At 38.3% G+C, this 15,868-nt stretch overlaps 1 protein-coding gene across 1 annotated transcript in view; it reads right to left on the bottom strand.

Moving 5' to 3' along the window:
• ctnna2 (catenin (cadherin-associated protein), alpha 2) overlaps positions 1–15,868 on the bottom strand; it is a 215,438-nt gene that overhangs the window by 177,328 nt on the left and 22,242 nt on the right. The window contains exons 4-6 of the mRNA XM_086083087.1: positions 14,908–15,074; positions 13,655–13,774; positions 12,972–13,238 (exon numbers count right to left, since the gene is read on the bottom strand). Of these exons, the coding sequence (XP_085939213.1) occupies positions 12,972–13,238; positions 13,655–13,774; positions 14,908–15,074 (554 nt within the window). The remainder of the gene's footprint in view (positions 1–12,971; positions 13,239–13,654; positions 13,775–14,907; positions 15,075–15,868) is intronic.

Here is a 15,868-nt window from a genome sequence, read left to right as displayed (position 1 = left end):
TTAAAATGTAAAGGGGTTTAGTTCCCCTTTATTCTACAATAGATTAATCAATTCTAAAAAATATTCGATAGTGACAACACTACATCGAGTAAAAGAATATACGTTTCGGCATGAAAAGGCTACACTGCAGTGTGCCGGGGAAGGGGAGCACAGTACGACGCTGACACTGTTACCCTGCGTGCTGGTATGAACTCCAGGCCTTATCTGACTACATCCAAATAAGTGCAGAATAAGAGGGGACTGTTGAGTGTGGTGAGAGTGGGGTTATGATGTCTCCTGCCTCAAGCTACGCATAAAAATGATTCAGGCAGATGCTGGAGTTCATCTTTAAACACCCCAGTAATTCATATAAATGCAAGCATGGGAGAGCTGAGGTAGTGATGACATGGAATATAAATGCCGGCTTTGCCTTGAGACCTAATAGGGCTGACAGGGGAAGTAATGGCCATTGTATTGAAACATATCAGAGAAACTCTTTAAAGAGATTCCACAATAACTATCTGCCCTCCTTTTTCAGTGTCATCAAAATATCCTCTTGAAAAAAGCAAAAGAAAATTGGGGAGTTATTGTGTTTACATTATGTCTCACTTCATAATGACCATCATTATTAAACGTGCAATATAAAAACAATAGTTAATATGTAATTACATGACAATTACATAATAATAATGTCTTCTCTATATTGCTATATTGATAAAGATGGAGAATTGTAATAATAAGAATTATAATCCCAACACAGTTTACAATTAGGTTTTGATCCAATGAATCAATGAAACCTTCAAAGCCAAATGCATAAAAGTCTGACAATATGGCATTTCAATCAAAGGAAAATGTTCATTGAAAGTTGCACAACAAAACAAAATATTGTGCAAGGTTACACAAAACGTCAGGATATTTCGTGAAACGATGGCAAAAAGCAACAGTATGATGATCTCAAAACAAGAAATATTGTGACCGTAAGAATAATCACAATGGGCTTCAGCCACCCACTACCCTTACTTCTATGCACTGTCTGAATTAAAGTATGCCACTGAGATATGTCATAGGTAGTATTGGTTGGCTCAGCTGTTAAGAGACCTTTTCCATTACAATGTTCTCCAAAATGATTAGCAAATTATAAATATTCTGTTTGTAGTGTAAATATTATTCCTCAAAGATTGAGTAAATCATTCTGTAAATTAGTCAAAATAATAAATATACCCTGCAGTACAAATGAAAATAAAATTAAATAAAATGATAAAGAAGCATGCTTATTGTGACCAGCCTTAAAAGTTCATCAGGGGTATGTGTACTGTTTTCTTTGACAAATTCATACCTCCATCATCATTGGAAAGAAGGCAGGAAGTGTCTAATTTGAATGTGAATATGCGTGCAATAATTTGTTTACGCTTTTCTGCCTTGCAAAAAGATAACCCCAAAACTGTAGCTACAGCCACCTTTTCAACACTCACTCATTCCTCTAGATGTTCCTTTTTAGCCTCTCAATAACCTAGCGCTCATCGCTCCTTTCCTTCTTTTTTTTTTGCTCAAAACCAGCACACCATTCATTAGCTTCTGAAACTTCAAAAACATTTTCTCTCAATAAAACATTGAAAAATGAAAATATTTCTGTGAAACAGAGGCATGTACAATGGTAGTCTTGGTAAATATTGTTGGTTTTAAAGTACAAGTGACACAAACAAATAAATCCAGTGAACTTTGTTAAAGCCAAACTAAAACAAAGTTAATGTATCACATTTGAATGCACTACATTTTAATAGGTAGTAAAAAGTAAGTCATATTCAACTTTTATAGAAAGACCCTTTTGAATGCAGTATGATATAAACAATGTACATTATGCTGACTTAATCAATTCAATGTGATTTTTAAAGAGCCTGTGGCGAATGGTAGATGAATATTAGCTAGTAAATTATATTTCCAATGTCAAAAGTGTAATATTGGATAATCACCCTCAAGCAATTGACTGCGTAACAGAGAGTCTACACCTGTGGGTGGCCTGATAAAATATAGATTTGTACGTGTGTGTGCGTGCGTATGTGTGTGAAAGGGTAATGCAATTTCCACAAAACTTTGAGGAAGGATGGTGGATGTTCCAAGAAATAAACACACACACATACACATACATATATATATATATATATATATATATATATATATATATATATATATATATATATATATATATATACTCTCTCTATGGGCGTGACTCATGTGGCAAGCTGCTGTAACGTCAATTTAAGTTTGGAGATTAAAAACACACACAAACACATTTTCCCAGGTGTGGGTTGACTAAAGTCCTACTTTCTGATATATCCAAAGACATTGAGAACAGCAGCACTGCATGAATTGCTTCATCTGTACCACCAGATTGAACTACAAAGACAACCCGGTGAATTAGTGTTTAATACAAGTAAGGGTTCACACATCACTACCACTGAGGAAAAGGATTGGCAGTAAAATTGAGAGCAGTACATCTCGCACTGCCCACATTGTGACTTGGGAGGCACCGGCAGATTTTAGGCAAAAATGGTTTCCACACAAGTTGATTACAAAATGGTCATGACTGCATGTTTTCCCATTAGATGTTTGACATAACTGAGTTTTAATTTCATAACAAAGTGCAAAAATAAGTAAATTTTGTGAATATGCAAATAGATGTAGTTTGGGAACAGCCAGTCAGTGTTATTGCCAAGGAAGGGTGGAAGTTAATTTTCTATACGTGGGATTTCTTATGAAGAGCATGTGTCTGCAAGATGCTTAAAACCATGAGCCATGACTTATATGCTTTTGGTTTCCATTGAGCTTGAATGTGAGAGAAATGCACAAAACAATGGAAACAATGCACACATTACACGATGTAAAAGACTGGAAAAGGGATAAGAGTTCAAGATGTGGAACTAACACGATAAAGATATAATGCCAGCAAGGCAGCCGTAGTAGAGGCAGTCAATCTCATTGCTGCAAAGATTTGACAATGAAAGAAATGCTGATTTGTCATAATCAGCGCGGCATCCACTCAATTGAATGGGAAAAGATGGTTTCCACATTAAATACATCAACGAGCTACTGTGACATTGAAATTATCAAAGCATCAGTACAGGAGTGACTTTTATGAGAGAAACCTTTGCGGATGAATCCCAACTGTCCCAGCAGTCTAACTTTAGTGCCAAACACATCATCATTTGTTATCAAAATATATATATATATTTAAATAATTGCTCCAGTTTTGGAACAGATTTGAAAACAAGACAAAACTAGTAAGAGGGTTAGCAACCTCACAGAGTCATTTACAGATACAGGTTTGCAGAAGTATTTGTAAAACATAATGCATGTCTTCAGCATTGACTAAAAACTCAAATTTGGAAAATTGGACGAAAATATTAGGTGGCAATTCTTAAATCATTTGCTCCCCAAAACTTAAAAAAAAATGATAGTAAAGAATTGGCCTTAAGGCTATGAGCTCCAATTAAAACTAGCATGGAAGTCTCATTCTTGTTCACCAGTGACTCAACTCTATCAACTATCTGTATCGGAAAAAGAGAGGCAAAGGCTAATTACTATACAACAATAAACAAACCAATGTTTCTTTAGCCCCTGGCTATCTCCCATTATTTCAGCTGACTCTTTCTATTCATATTTGATTTGACAAGTGCATCTATCCATGTATAACATTTGCTCTGTTGTTTTTGGTGTGTTTTGACCACATATTTGTGAATCTCTTTATTTAGTTTTTTTTTTTTACTGTAAGAAGTGTACTAAATTCTCCTGTGCTATTCATGCCTGAGAAATCACGGACAAAATAACAATCACCATTATTTTTTATTGATAGTGAAATCACAAATAATAAATATAAAACTTGGTGTTTTACTCAAACCTACCATCATAGCCTCATTCCCATTGTGTCTGCACATTGATTACTTTACTTTATCCATGAACACTCGATTGTCAAGTACAAATTGATCTTGTAAATATCATGTGAAATTCAAGCCTCTTGCATTTTTATAGTGCTGCAGACACACCTTTGCTGCATTATATCTTTGCACACATTCAAACCTTAAATAAGCTTCACACAAATACCTTTATTGTATTTATTGTATCTTATTTTGGTGTTTGATTTTTATTTTCACATTTATGTTCTTGGGACTTCCTAAGCTAACCTGGAACCTTGGGTATCATCATTTTTTTTTTGCCATATCACATGGAAATGTGTGTGACTTGGTATGATGATAAAAAATCCTTCAATAATCAGAAAATAAATTATTAACAAAAGAAAAGAAAAATGTCGTAAAATAATAGCAACAAAATTAAATACCAGCTCTTCCTACTGTGTGAGTGAGTGAGTAAGTGAGTGAAGACATTCATGGTGAGATAAAGCAATTTCCATTGTCTCTGAGGTTGCCTCATGCAAAAAAAAGAATGAGACAACATTGCTATCCATTTACAATGCATACACTACCCATGAATACCTCAAGCACTTTGTGTGTCCCCGTCATAACGAGATGAATAAATTCATCGCAATCTGCATTAACAATAGAAATTGCAAATTCAACATGAACTGACGTAAAAGCTTGAAGAAAAGGAAAAGGGGACAATCCATAACGCTGGTTAACACGTCAAAGCACTTGCAGTGGGCATGGTTCTGAGACTAGTTTTTGTCGACCAAGCTGTCAACCACCTGAAACTAGTTTGCCTATGATTTGAAATGTTTCAGCAGCAGAGATGTTATGGAAAAATACATCAGCATCTGGAAAAAAAATCTAACCGATAACAATGACGGCCAGATCCACTAAAGGTTTGTGTGGCTTTTGCACAGCGCTAACTGTCAAAAAAGGAGTCAAAACAAAGTGTCTCATGCAAAAACCATATGCAGATGGTGAAATTCGTTACTAAATGTGCTGCCAAGCAGAATGTGTCTCATTGCGCCTATGGTATTTGTGCGTATTTAAATGAGGTATATTAATATATTTGGCGCAGAAATTTGCCACCACCATGCAAATGAGTCCCATTAATACACAACGCCTAATTCACTAACACCAACTCTAACAGCCACGCGCAGTTTGAGTGAAACAAATAGCATCTATTAAAAGCTGGCGTAAACTTGGTGTTCCTTTGCGAAAGTCTCTGCTGCACAAGGGGACGCGTTGCCTGAGCAATGTGAGGGAACGCGTCGACTTATACAATTCAAGACATGTCGTCCGAAATACTAATAATGTGTGGTAATCAATGAGAACACAGCGGTCAGCGGTCAGCGGTCAGCGGTCAGCGGTCAAACTTCGTGGCCGTGCTTACGCTGGAATGTCATTAGCGCAAAATCTTTTGTGAATAGGACTTGAAAGTGGAGCAAACGGCAGGTGCAAATGAAGTGGAATAAATGGCACTTTCAGCAGATGCAGTTCATTCTTTGTGGATTTGGCCCTTAGAGTTATAGTAACACTCCATTACAAAAAAAAGGTAATGGGCTAACAGGTCAGCACAATGAGTCAGAGTACAAAGATGTGGTAAAACATCCCGTGGACTGGGGCACAAAAAACAATCTTTGCATCAGTGTGAAGTCCAAGTAGATGGTGGTGAACTTCAGGAGGAACAGTGAAGTAGTCTCCAGCTACAAGTACTTCGGGATCCACCAGTCCGAGGACTTCCCCTCATGGAGCTGAAACGCTTCCCGTTTGCTAAAGAAGCCTCACTAATGTCTCTACTTCCTCCAGAAGCTGTGTAGTGCCGGTCTGGGCAGCCGTGTCTTTGGGAGCTTCTATAGATTTGTGGTGGAGTGTGTCCTCAACACCAGCATGACGGCATGGTACAGCTGCTGCTCAGCTGCAAAAAGGAAGTCTCTTCAAAGGGCGGTAAAGGCTGCTCAGGAGATTGTGGGGAACAGCCACAACCACAGATGCAGATAAAGGGCGCTCTGCATCACCAAAGACCAGCCTCGCACGCACCCCCTTCCATCCTCTCTCCTCACACAAGAGTCTACGGAGCAACCGGCGCACAAACACTAGGCTGATGTTAGACTGTTAAACTCGAACAGTTCTCTTTAGCACCGACATCAGTGTCCTATTCCCACCCCTATGTCTATTTGTTGCTGCATGTTGAACACTTTATTCTTCTTTTGTGCAAAGGCCTTGTAAATAAATGTGCAATTGAAGTCGCTTACATTTTCATTTCTGCTGCATCCATACCTTCCTGCGTTTGCATCTTTGCACATTCAAATCATGAAGAAGCATCTCCCTTGTATTTTTATCATATTCATTTGATCTTATTATGTTGTTTTATTTTAAGTCTTGGTTCTTAAAACAAAAATCACCAATATAAACTGTGACAGATAAGAATAAACTGATAAGCCTTCCCGTCTCTCATCTGATGTTTCATGGTAAATTCCATGCAGGCAACAATAAAGAAGCATCTCAGCATGTCATTTAGTTCACAATAATAGAACCAATCACCTGCCATTGCACAGATGGATGCAAATAGCATCCAGAAAGTCATTTACATGTGGAGCCACTGTTTGTTGGCTGTCATGCACGCGTTGCATTGTGTAAGCATGTTAATCTGGTTAGCCAATGACGACTGTGGATGAGCACATACTTGAACATTGTGGCTAAAGGCTCGAGGATATATTGAAGAGTTTTGCATGAGAATGCAATAATGCTACCAAATGGTTTAAGAAAATGCATGGAAGCACAACAGGCTTTCAAACACCTCTTTTAGTTGCAGACGCATTCGGAAATTACAGCAGCAAGAAAGCTAGAGGACAAGCAGATGGAAATAAAAGGCGCTGTAAAACCATCCAGTTCATCTTTCATTTCTGCCGCAGGCTCAAAGCAGCTATCTGCCATCGCATGTGTGCCGCTCTGTGTTCGGCACACACATACACAGTAACTGACAAGGTTATCATACAGGTTTGCTAATTCCACTGGATTTTCCTCAAGGGGGTGATGGCATCTCTCTGGGGGTCAATCTGCTCAGGCTACAACTCAGAAAACAAGTCATCACGTCTCAAGGCTCTCCATACATCTCAGAGTCAGAAGATAGCCTCAGTTACACATACTGCAAAACACTGCAAGATGATGCAGGCACTTTGGCTCAGCTGAGAATGAGCGAGCTCTAAATCTCTGTTTCTAAGGACTTAAGGGAAAAGGGGATAAAAATGGAAAAGACAGGGAGAGGGAGGTGAACTTGAGAATGGAGATTTGACAAAAGGTAAGCCCACACTGCCATCTAACGGCTATTCTATGAACTGATGGATAATATCTAAAAGCAAATGTGAAAAGGGGCATAGCAAAGGCCCTGTTTATGATGTAAAAACCAAAAGAAAAATATTAAAATATGTTGATTGTCAATGTCTGCTTGGGGTGAAGAAAATGCAATCGGCTGCTGGTACAGATTCAGTGTTAGGTCATCAATTTTGATGCAATCACAGTCATTTTTTAACACTTTCCCCATCTTCGTTCATCTAATAAAAGGCAGCAGCTGCAGAGAAACAAGAGGCCTACTTTATATAACTCATACGTTGTCTTTTGTTTCATGATGCTCAAAAAGGACTGTAGATTTGCTTTTCACTCAGTTCATGCTGAGCAAAATAGAGCAGCGCAGTAAAGAAGGGGAGACTAACGAAGACCAATTTTAGGGAGATGTATTCATTATTCTCTTCTCTTGGCTCAACCAAAATTAGAGAGATTTTTGCTGGTAGCTAGATATGGACAATTGCATTTGTCAGTATGGGTAAGTGAGACAAAAGGTTGTAGGTTATAAGGCTGTCAAAGAAGAGTATGCAATGTTGTGTTTTTTTTGTATTTTGATACTTATTTCAATGGACCCCCAGCTCAGTCTGTAAATTGCTACATAGTGGTTGTGTGCTGCGACCTAGAAAGAAATCTATGCCTATGTGTGCTACACTGTCTTTCCCGACACACCCCTGGGGCTTCGACTCCATCTGTCCTCCCACAAAATCCCAAATAAAGACTTTATTCCAATATGACAGGGCTTTCCCACGACTGTATGGTGTGTTTAAAGTCACACATCCACAAATGCTGCACTGTTACACAATTCTAGATGACAGTAAGGGGGGAACAGAAATGTGGTTATTCTCTTTTCTTTGTTTTATTCATATGGTGCCCTTTCGCGTCATGAATCAGAATCGTAGCATCACATTAAAAAAAAAAGATAATAAAACCTTTGTGTCACGCATTATTCCTAGCAGCTGAGTCAATTTGAAGATGTAAACCAAATTTAAAAAAAAATGTTTTTAGGCTTTGAATTAATGGGGTAGAGTGAAATAGCTTATAATGTAAGTGATGGAAGGCCACAAAACACTTGATATTGAGCCTTAAGGTGGAAGTGTAATGTGACATGATCAAAATAATCAACTTGGATATATACAAATGTTTTCCAATGGCAATCTTTGCTGGAGGCTGATTTGGACATGACAGGGCTCATGACACATCCTGGAGGTATCTGTTATCTAGTGATGTAGTCAACTCAAGAAGACTAGACCAACCGTCGAGACAAGGGAGTATTTGAGACTGAGGCTCGACCAAGACATTTGGAGATCGAGGCGGACCTTGACGAAGACTTTTGGCGATTGAGACCAAATGTTTGCAAAAAACAAAACATTAATTCTGATATGTTGTTTTTGTAGTACAATGAAACAAATCCCAAATCTAGATGGTGTCGCCTAGTCTGGTAAGCCACACCCACTTTCTTGAACAAAAGAAAATTGGTCTGGTCACTCGGCCATTGAAAACAATTTCAGCCCGGCTCAAAACGAACTGTGCAATCAAATTTGTTTATTTGCTGTGACGTATTCTTTGTGAGGAACGTCACTCTTCGGCCGTGGAAGTTCATCACACAAATCAAGTTTTTAACGCATCAACGACATAAGTCATTCAAAACTGTCTCTTTTCGAGGAGCCATGTTGAATTTAATCTATATCCGCCCACTACTACTGTGTACTCATGGACTTACATATAAATATTATGTATTTCATATGTACGTCTGTGTGTTTACTACTCTTCCACACATACGGCCCGCTTTTATCCACTCTTTGCTGATTGGCTCTTTTCACTGACTGTTTGGTAAGGTTTTCCTCGCCTCAGAAATGCCGCTTGGTGCCGACAGTGGGCAGACTCATCGCTATAAAACTCATCCGCTGCTTAGAGCGATGAGTCTTGTTTCCAGGCTACGCGTCGCTTCGAGTGACACGAGGATAGCAGCGCAGCACCTTCATTCTGCGTTTCTTACTAATCACAGAAGCACTGGTCTGGTCTCTGAGACCGGGACAAGAGCGAGTAAAAATGCCTTTGATTCCGAGACGAGACCAAGACCCTTGTGTGGTCTCAGGGTCTTGTGCCTGCTCTCATGTCCAAGACTGATCTCGAGAACTATAACACTACTATTACCCATTACTTACCTGTGCTTGATGTTTCAGATAAACTAACAAGCACCGGATTACTGAATTTGAATATTGCCTTGGTAGCTTTCTCCAGAGGCATCCTGTCTTAAAAAATTATCTGACACTCATCAGCTGCTACATTTGCTGAGCGACTGATGCTTTTAACTACATAAATGATGCCAAACAATGGTTTACTTCCACTTTGTTTAAATGTCAATGGTTTACTTCCACTTTGTTTAAATGTCAGAGCGAATTTCTCATAGGAAATAATGAAAAGGAAATTGATTTGTTATAGCAATGTTTCAAGTTAGAATTCTACATTTTGAAGCCATGCACATGGAAAAGCTTAACCACCAGAAAAACACATACTTTCATTCGTTATTTTATTAGTACTTAGGGGTAGTAGTAGACAGGTGTGTCACACCAATGGGGGAAATGGGTGTCGCAAACCCCCCACTGTTTTAACATCTACACAATAGTATTGCAAACTCTGTGTGTGTGTGTGTGGGGGGGGGGGGGGGGGGTGTTGTTGCTAAAAATTGGACATTGTGCCGCAAATGGCCCTCAAGCCATAGTTTGGGTACCCCTGATTTAGCATCTTCAATGAATCTAACTGCATTTCTTAATGTGGTAGGAAGCCAGAGAAAAGCCCTGCAATCACAGGGAGAGCCTTTACACATGGCTGGAGCATAGATTTGAACCCTAAACCGCCAGAATTCACTACTACTACTAACCACAGTGCTGCCCTCCGTGTATTATAGGCTCATATGACGCATTGCACCTCGCCGCAAACACATTTGTATGCTGCCAGGGATTAATACAAATAAACAAAACAGATTGGTGCCTGTGATGGTGTTAGCTGTGGTGGAAAAACGGGGTCAAGGGAGTCCTCAGGATGTTTTCTAGCCCTAATTAAATAGCACAGACAGCAGCCATTTATATTCCTGCTGACTTGTCTGTGATTGTTGGGTAGCTTGAAGCCTGAAAAAAAATAGTGCAGACACTTTCACAATAGAGGAGATGAGATACTTCAGCATATGTTCTTTTCTTTTTTGGACTATGAAAAGAAGGAATTGTTTACTGTGGATATTTTGGGCATCATTTCTCCCATGTATGCATGACCTACAAACTGAACATAGGCAAGATTGAACATAGACAAAAAGGTGCTTCTCTTATTGAAGCTGTATAAATTGGAAGTAATCTCAATATTAAAGATGTGCTGTAAGATTATTTGGTTGATCAACCGAAACCCTCCAATAGTGTACCAAATAATCATTTGTGCCCATGTCTTTGCATAACCAGATACCTGGTGTGCATTAGCATAAAGGACACATTGCAAGAGCTTTGAGTCACAGCTTCCTGTATCAGTTCATTACTATTCTAAGAGCATCTGACCATAGTCTGTGTCATGTCTCTGTGGTAAGTTAGGAATTAAACATGCACCAGCTACAGGCGGGCACAGAGGGCTAAGTAAAGGGCAATTTGTCTCATTTAATTGCTGCCTGTCTACCTGTCAAATGTATCAAATTATGCAGGTCTTTTGCTTTTCGAAAAGCTGCACTATTTTACTCCTTTTTTCTTTTTCTTTTTTAATTAGCTGATGTCATTATTAAAAGGCATGGCTTTGGGAGAGGAAAAAATGTATAGCTGATTCAGCACAAACTACAGTTTTTCTTAAAAATTGTAATATAACAATTTAGAAATGAATATGACTTTTTCTATCTCCGCAGCTTTGGGAATAAAACAGATGCAACATATACCGGTACTTAATATTTGCAAACATGAACACAAAGTGTCACAATTTCAAAGTAAGAAATAAAGATGAATAGAAACAGCAAGCAACAACGCTTCTACAGATAACATAAAGAAAAAAAAAAAGGGGGGGGGGAACATTTTTTTTTCTAGAATTTGAAGCACAACGTCCATTTTTTAGCAGCCCGCATATAAGAAAAAAAAAGAAAGAAAAAGAAAGAAAAAAAGATCAATTTAGGGCAGGCGTTCTTCGGGTGCTTTGAATGTATGTTAAATGGGGATGCCAAATAGTCACAAGATGCTTGCACTACAAGCATAATTGGTCTTACTTCCAAAGAGTTTATTGTGGCCTATAACGTGCGCTTCATTGATTTCATGCTTTAAACTGGGATAAAGTGTATTTCACTTCTTGAATTATCTTGCTCGTAAACAGGACAAATTTGTGTTGAATTCAACTGTTTGGACATAAAGAAGGACAAGAATGTCCTCAAACACTGTAGTTGAACAGTTCATTCCAAAACACTAGATGACGTTCAAACTGTTCAAATTGTGCAGACAACTACAGTAAACACCCGTAAACAACTGTAAAATGAAATGGCTCGAACTGTTGCCATCGTAAAACCTTAACGAACTCTTTAAGCAATGTATAAAATAGCATTTAACACTTTAACACTGCATTATAAAATGAACTTAGAAAAGGTCAAACTAATATCCCCTGAGATGCCTGAGAGACACTAATGAAGAGGGAACAGAAAAGTGTTTGTGAAGTGATATTATTAATGTGTTGGATAGTTAATAAATTAATTTTCATGCACGTAATAATAAATTGTAAAACACCAATAACAAGGTAAATATATTATTGCATACTAAAATACATTATTGCATACTAAAATACAGTATTAATTTATATACATTACATGGCAATCCAAATACTCAAGAGTATATTTTAAAATATATGATGATGCATCAATTACTTTTGTCTCATCCAAAAAAATATCTCCAGAGTCCAGAGTTCCAAGAAAAAGGCACTCCTTTTGAATAACCTTCAGAGGATGCTTCAACAACGATGAATATAATTAACCCAAGAGAACCAGCAACATCTCAATCAACCGGCAGACTCCAAGCACCACTTGCACTGCATACAAAATTGCAGCGTGCTTGCTATACCTCATTGGCAATGTAGAGACACTAGGTGGCAGCAACGGATCATGGTTTGGAGCACTTTGTTTTCAGCTTCAAAAGATTAATTCAATTTGTTTTATGTTCAAAAGGGGCAACTCAGGTTGAAATAATAATAAACCTTTGCCCTTGAGGAAAAAGTACTACTGCACATATGTGCTTACTGCTTTATAAAACACAAATTGGAGATTTTGCATACAGTCAGCCGAAGTGTGAAGATTGATGTGTGAGAATCAGTTCCTTTATCTATGAGTTACTTCACCATCTCTGTGAGCTTTAACACGCAACTGTTGTTCAGTGTTTTAACAGTGAGAATGGAGTTCTAATGTATTATGTTCTATAAAAATCTTAGTATGATTATTACATATAATTTCAGTATTTTTGGTTATGCTCACAAAGTTGTGAAGTTAAGTCTGGCTTATTGTTAGGCTTTCAACACGGCAATAAAAAAAAATCTTACTTCTTACTCCCTTTACCAGCTGTGAGGTCATGGTGATGCTTAAGTAAGCGGTAAAATGTACAGTACTAGAATTTAATGTATAGATAAAAGATCAATCAACATTTACAATTTTACATCATCATCAACGTATGTACATGTACGCTATGTTTGCACATATTGCATTGATTGCATAAAAGGAAGCGGTGAACTCACATCAAACTCATTGAGGGCAGCAGCCAGTTCTCCGATGCAAGCATGGCTGTGCTTCTCGTCGTTAGGCGAGGTGGCCTGAGCGGCACTGGAGATGCCTCCGATGGCCTCCTGCACTTGCTTGAACACGTAGTCCCGGTTGGCACGTGTAGCCGCCACGTCTGGGTGGCGCAGGAAGGCCTGCGAGGCGGTGTACAGCATGGTGGCGTTCTTCTTCAGAGCACCGCGAGCAGCGGCCATTTCATCTCGACACTGAGGGTCCTTCAGCTCCTGAAGCATGTCATTGGGTTAGCACTTAAAACCACATTAGTGAATTAAAAGTCCAAAATGAATTTAATTTGAGGTCAAGCAGATTCAGATTGAACACATTTGACATTATAGTTTTTCTCCCTGTGCTCGCTTTGTTTTTTTTTCCTGGTACAAGCTTCCCCCCCTCACTCCAAACACATACACAAAGTTAACTCAAGTGAAGACTCTAAATTGTCTATGTAGCTATAGAATATTGAAACCCTACACAGAAAGAACCGACTTGTGATTCAATTCCAAAACAGCCTTGCAGCAACCAATACACCACTGTGCTGCTGAAGTCTGTAAGATTAAGAATCTGAATACTACCCAGAAGTCAAAAGAGATTTATGTTTTTTTGTTTTTTAAGTACAATTAAGTGAGTAAGGGCATTCAGTTACCTGCTGTCTCCGGGCTGCTACATAATTAAGCTTCACCATCTCTTTGCCAAATTCTTTGAAGCGATTTGCCAGGTCCTGTTCATTGGTTGCATTCTTAACTCCCTCCAGGGCCTCCTCTACCTGTCACACACACAGGTACATAATGGATCCCACAAAATAAATTGATGTGTGGAGAATATTTTCAACAAGGCTTTAAGCAATATATTTTAATGACATAATCATCAAAAACCGGTACAGCGTTTATTTGGCTGAATGAATAAAAATGATTTTCCGCCAGCATGAAAGCGGATTTAGAAAAAAAAGACAGTAACCATTAAGATGTGCAATTTAAAAGGGTCTCAATTCAGCAATCACCATCCATTATGTGGGCACATTGTGATTCCAGACTCCTTTCCATCCCTAATGAAAGTGCTTTACAAAATGTAATGGAAAGGAGAGGAGTAAGAGATAACTTTGAAGAGGCCTTTGATGACAAGGATTATGCTGGCTTCAGCTAAGATCCTCTTTGGCTCTGAAGAATGGAGCTGGAAAAAGGGATTGACAAGAAAGTGTTGGGTGAAGGAAGCCCAATGTTTGTTTTAATTATACTAATTAAATTGTTTTGTTTTTATCCTTCCATACTGAAGTTTTATTATTTTTATATATTCAGTTTTTAAAATTGTTTAAAGTATCATTACAGATGTTTTGCAGTTGTCTTTGGTTTGTTTCCTAATTACTCATAGGTTGATGTTTACGGTGAATTATGAGGTTTGGAAATGTACATCGGTATCATTGTTGCATCGTTTTGTAGCATAGTTTGATGTCAGAAGACAACATAAACCAAAATACAGAGGTACAACACTCATTAGCAAGAAAAATAGTTAAGCCAGCCTGGAATTAACCACCCCAAAAAATAGAACAGCCTCAAAAATTGTGGGACTTTACAAACTTATTAAGTTTTACCAAATGACAGAAACACTGTTTGAAGAAAGAAATGATCTGCTCATGATTCCAACAACAGCAACAAAATGAACTTGGAAGTCTACAGTATAGAAACGTTTTGTCTGCCAATTGAAAGTAAACATAAACTTATTCGGAGTTCTTCATTTTGCAGCAAGATAATGACCCAAAACACACTGCCAAGGCAACTAATAACTTCATCAAGTGCCGAGATTTTAGACTCAAGATGTCAAGTCAATATCCAGACTTAAACCCCATAGAGCATGCATTTCACATTTCGCAAAATCACATTGCTGGTTCAATATCAATCTTACAATTTTAAGGTGGGCCAGCAGCCTCATAACGTCAGCCATGTCGGCAAGGATGAGCAGGCGTGTGACAGCAGACAGCAGGGCACGGGCAGCCCTTACCATGGTGCCACGTTTCACAGAAGAGCAAGGGTCATCGGCAAACTCTGAGGAGGCAATGCGCATAGTCTCTCCTGCAAATTTTTTTTTATACAAAATACAGGCATATGTTACATTTACAGTTACACTATCTTTGCACACTATGTACATGCATCTACCATGTTAAAACACAAATACACACACACAAACTTTTAAGAATAAAGAAATACAAGTAGTTTTTTTTAATAATTAAAAGAAAAACAGGATTTAAAAATATTTATAAGACCTTAATCAAAGGTATAAGGAAAAAAAAGTAACATTTTTAACCTAGATTTAAAAACATTTACACTCGGGGCTGACTTCACTTCTGTACGAAGCTTGTTCCATTTGTGTGCAGCATAACAACTAAATGCAACAGACCTCAGAGCTTTAGTGAGTTTAAATTCAATCAGCATTTCTTTAATGTATTCAGGACCCAAACCATTCCGTGATTTACAGACCAGTAACACAATTTTTAAATATATTCTACAGCTGACTGGAAGCCAGTTTAAAGCATTTAGGACGACTGGAGTGATATATTCTGATCTCTTTGTTTTGGTCAGAACGCGAGCTGCAGTGTTTTGAATGAGCTGCAACTGTCAGATGCTCTTTTGAGAGAATCCAGTCAGAAGACCGTTACAATAATCAAGTCTACTGGAGATAAAAGCATGGATAAGCTTTTCTTCGTCTGCTTGGAGCATGCAGTCGTTCACTCTGGGTATGTGTTTCAACTGGTAAAAAGTGGTTTTGTTTGTTTTGTTCAGGTCTGGGTCTTTCAGCACCCCAACGTTTTGACCTTAAAAGAAAGACCTTCATCTTAGGTATGGAAAACGGGCGCAGTTTTTAACCT

This window comes from Leptonotus elevatus, chromosome 8 (assembly GCF_054856555.1).
Source record: "Leptonotus elevatus isolate MCC_2025b chromosome 8, RoL_Lele_1.0, whole genome shotgun sequence".
Classification (NCBI taxonomy): domain Eukaryota; kingdom Metazoa; phylum Chordata; class Actinopteri; order Syngnathiformes; family Syngnathidae; genus Leptonotus; species Leptonotus elevatus.
This window is presented reverse-complemented; position numbering and strand designations above follow the sequence as displayed.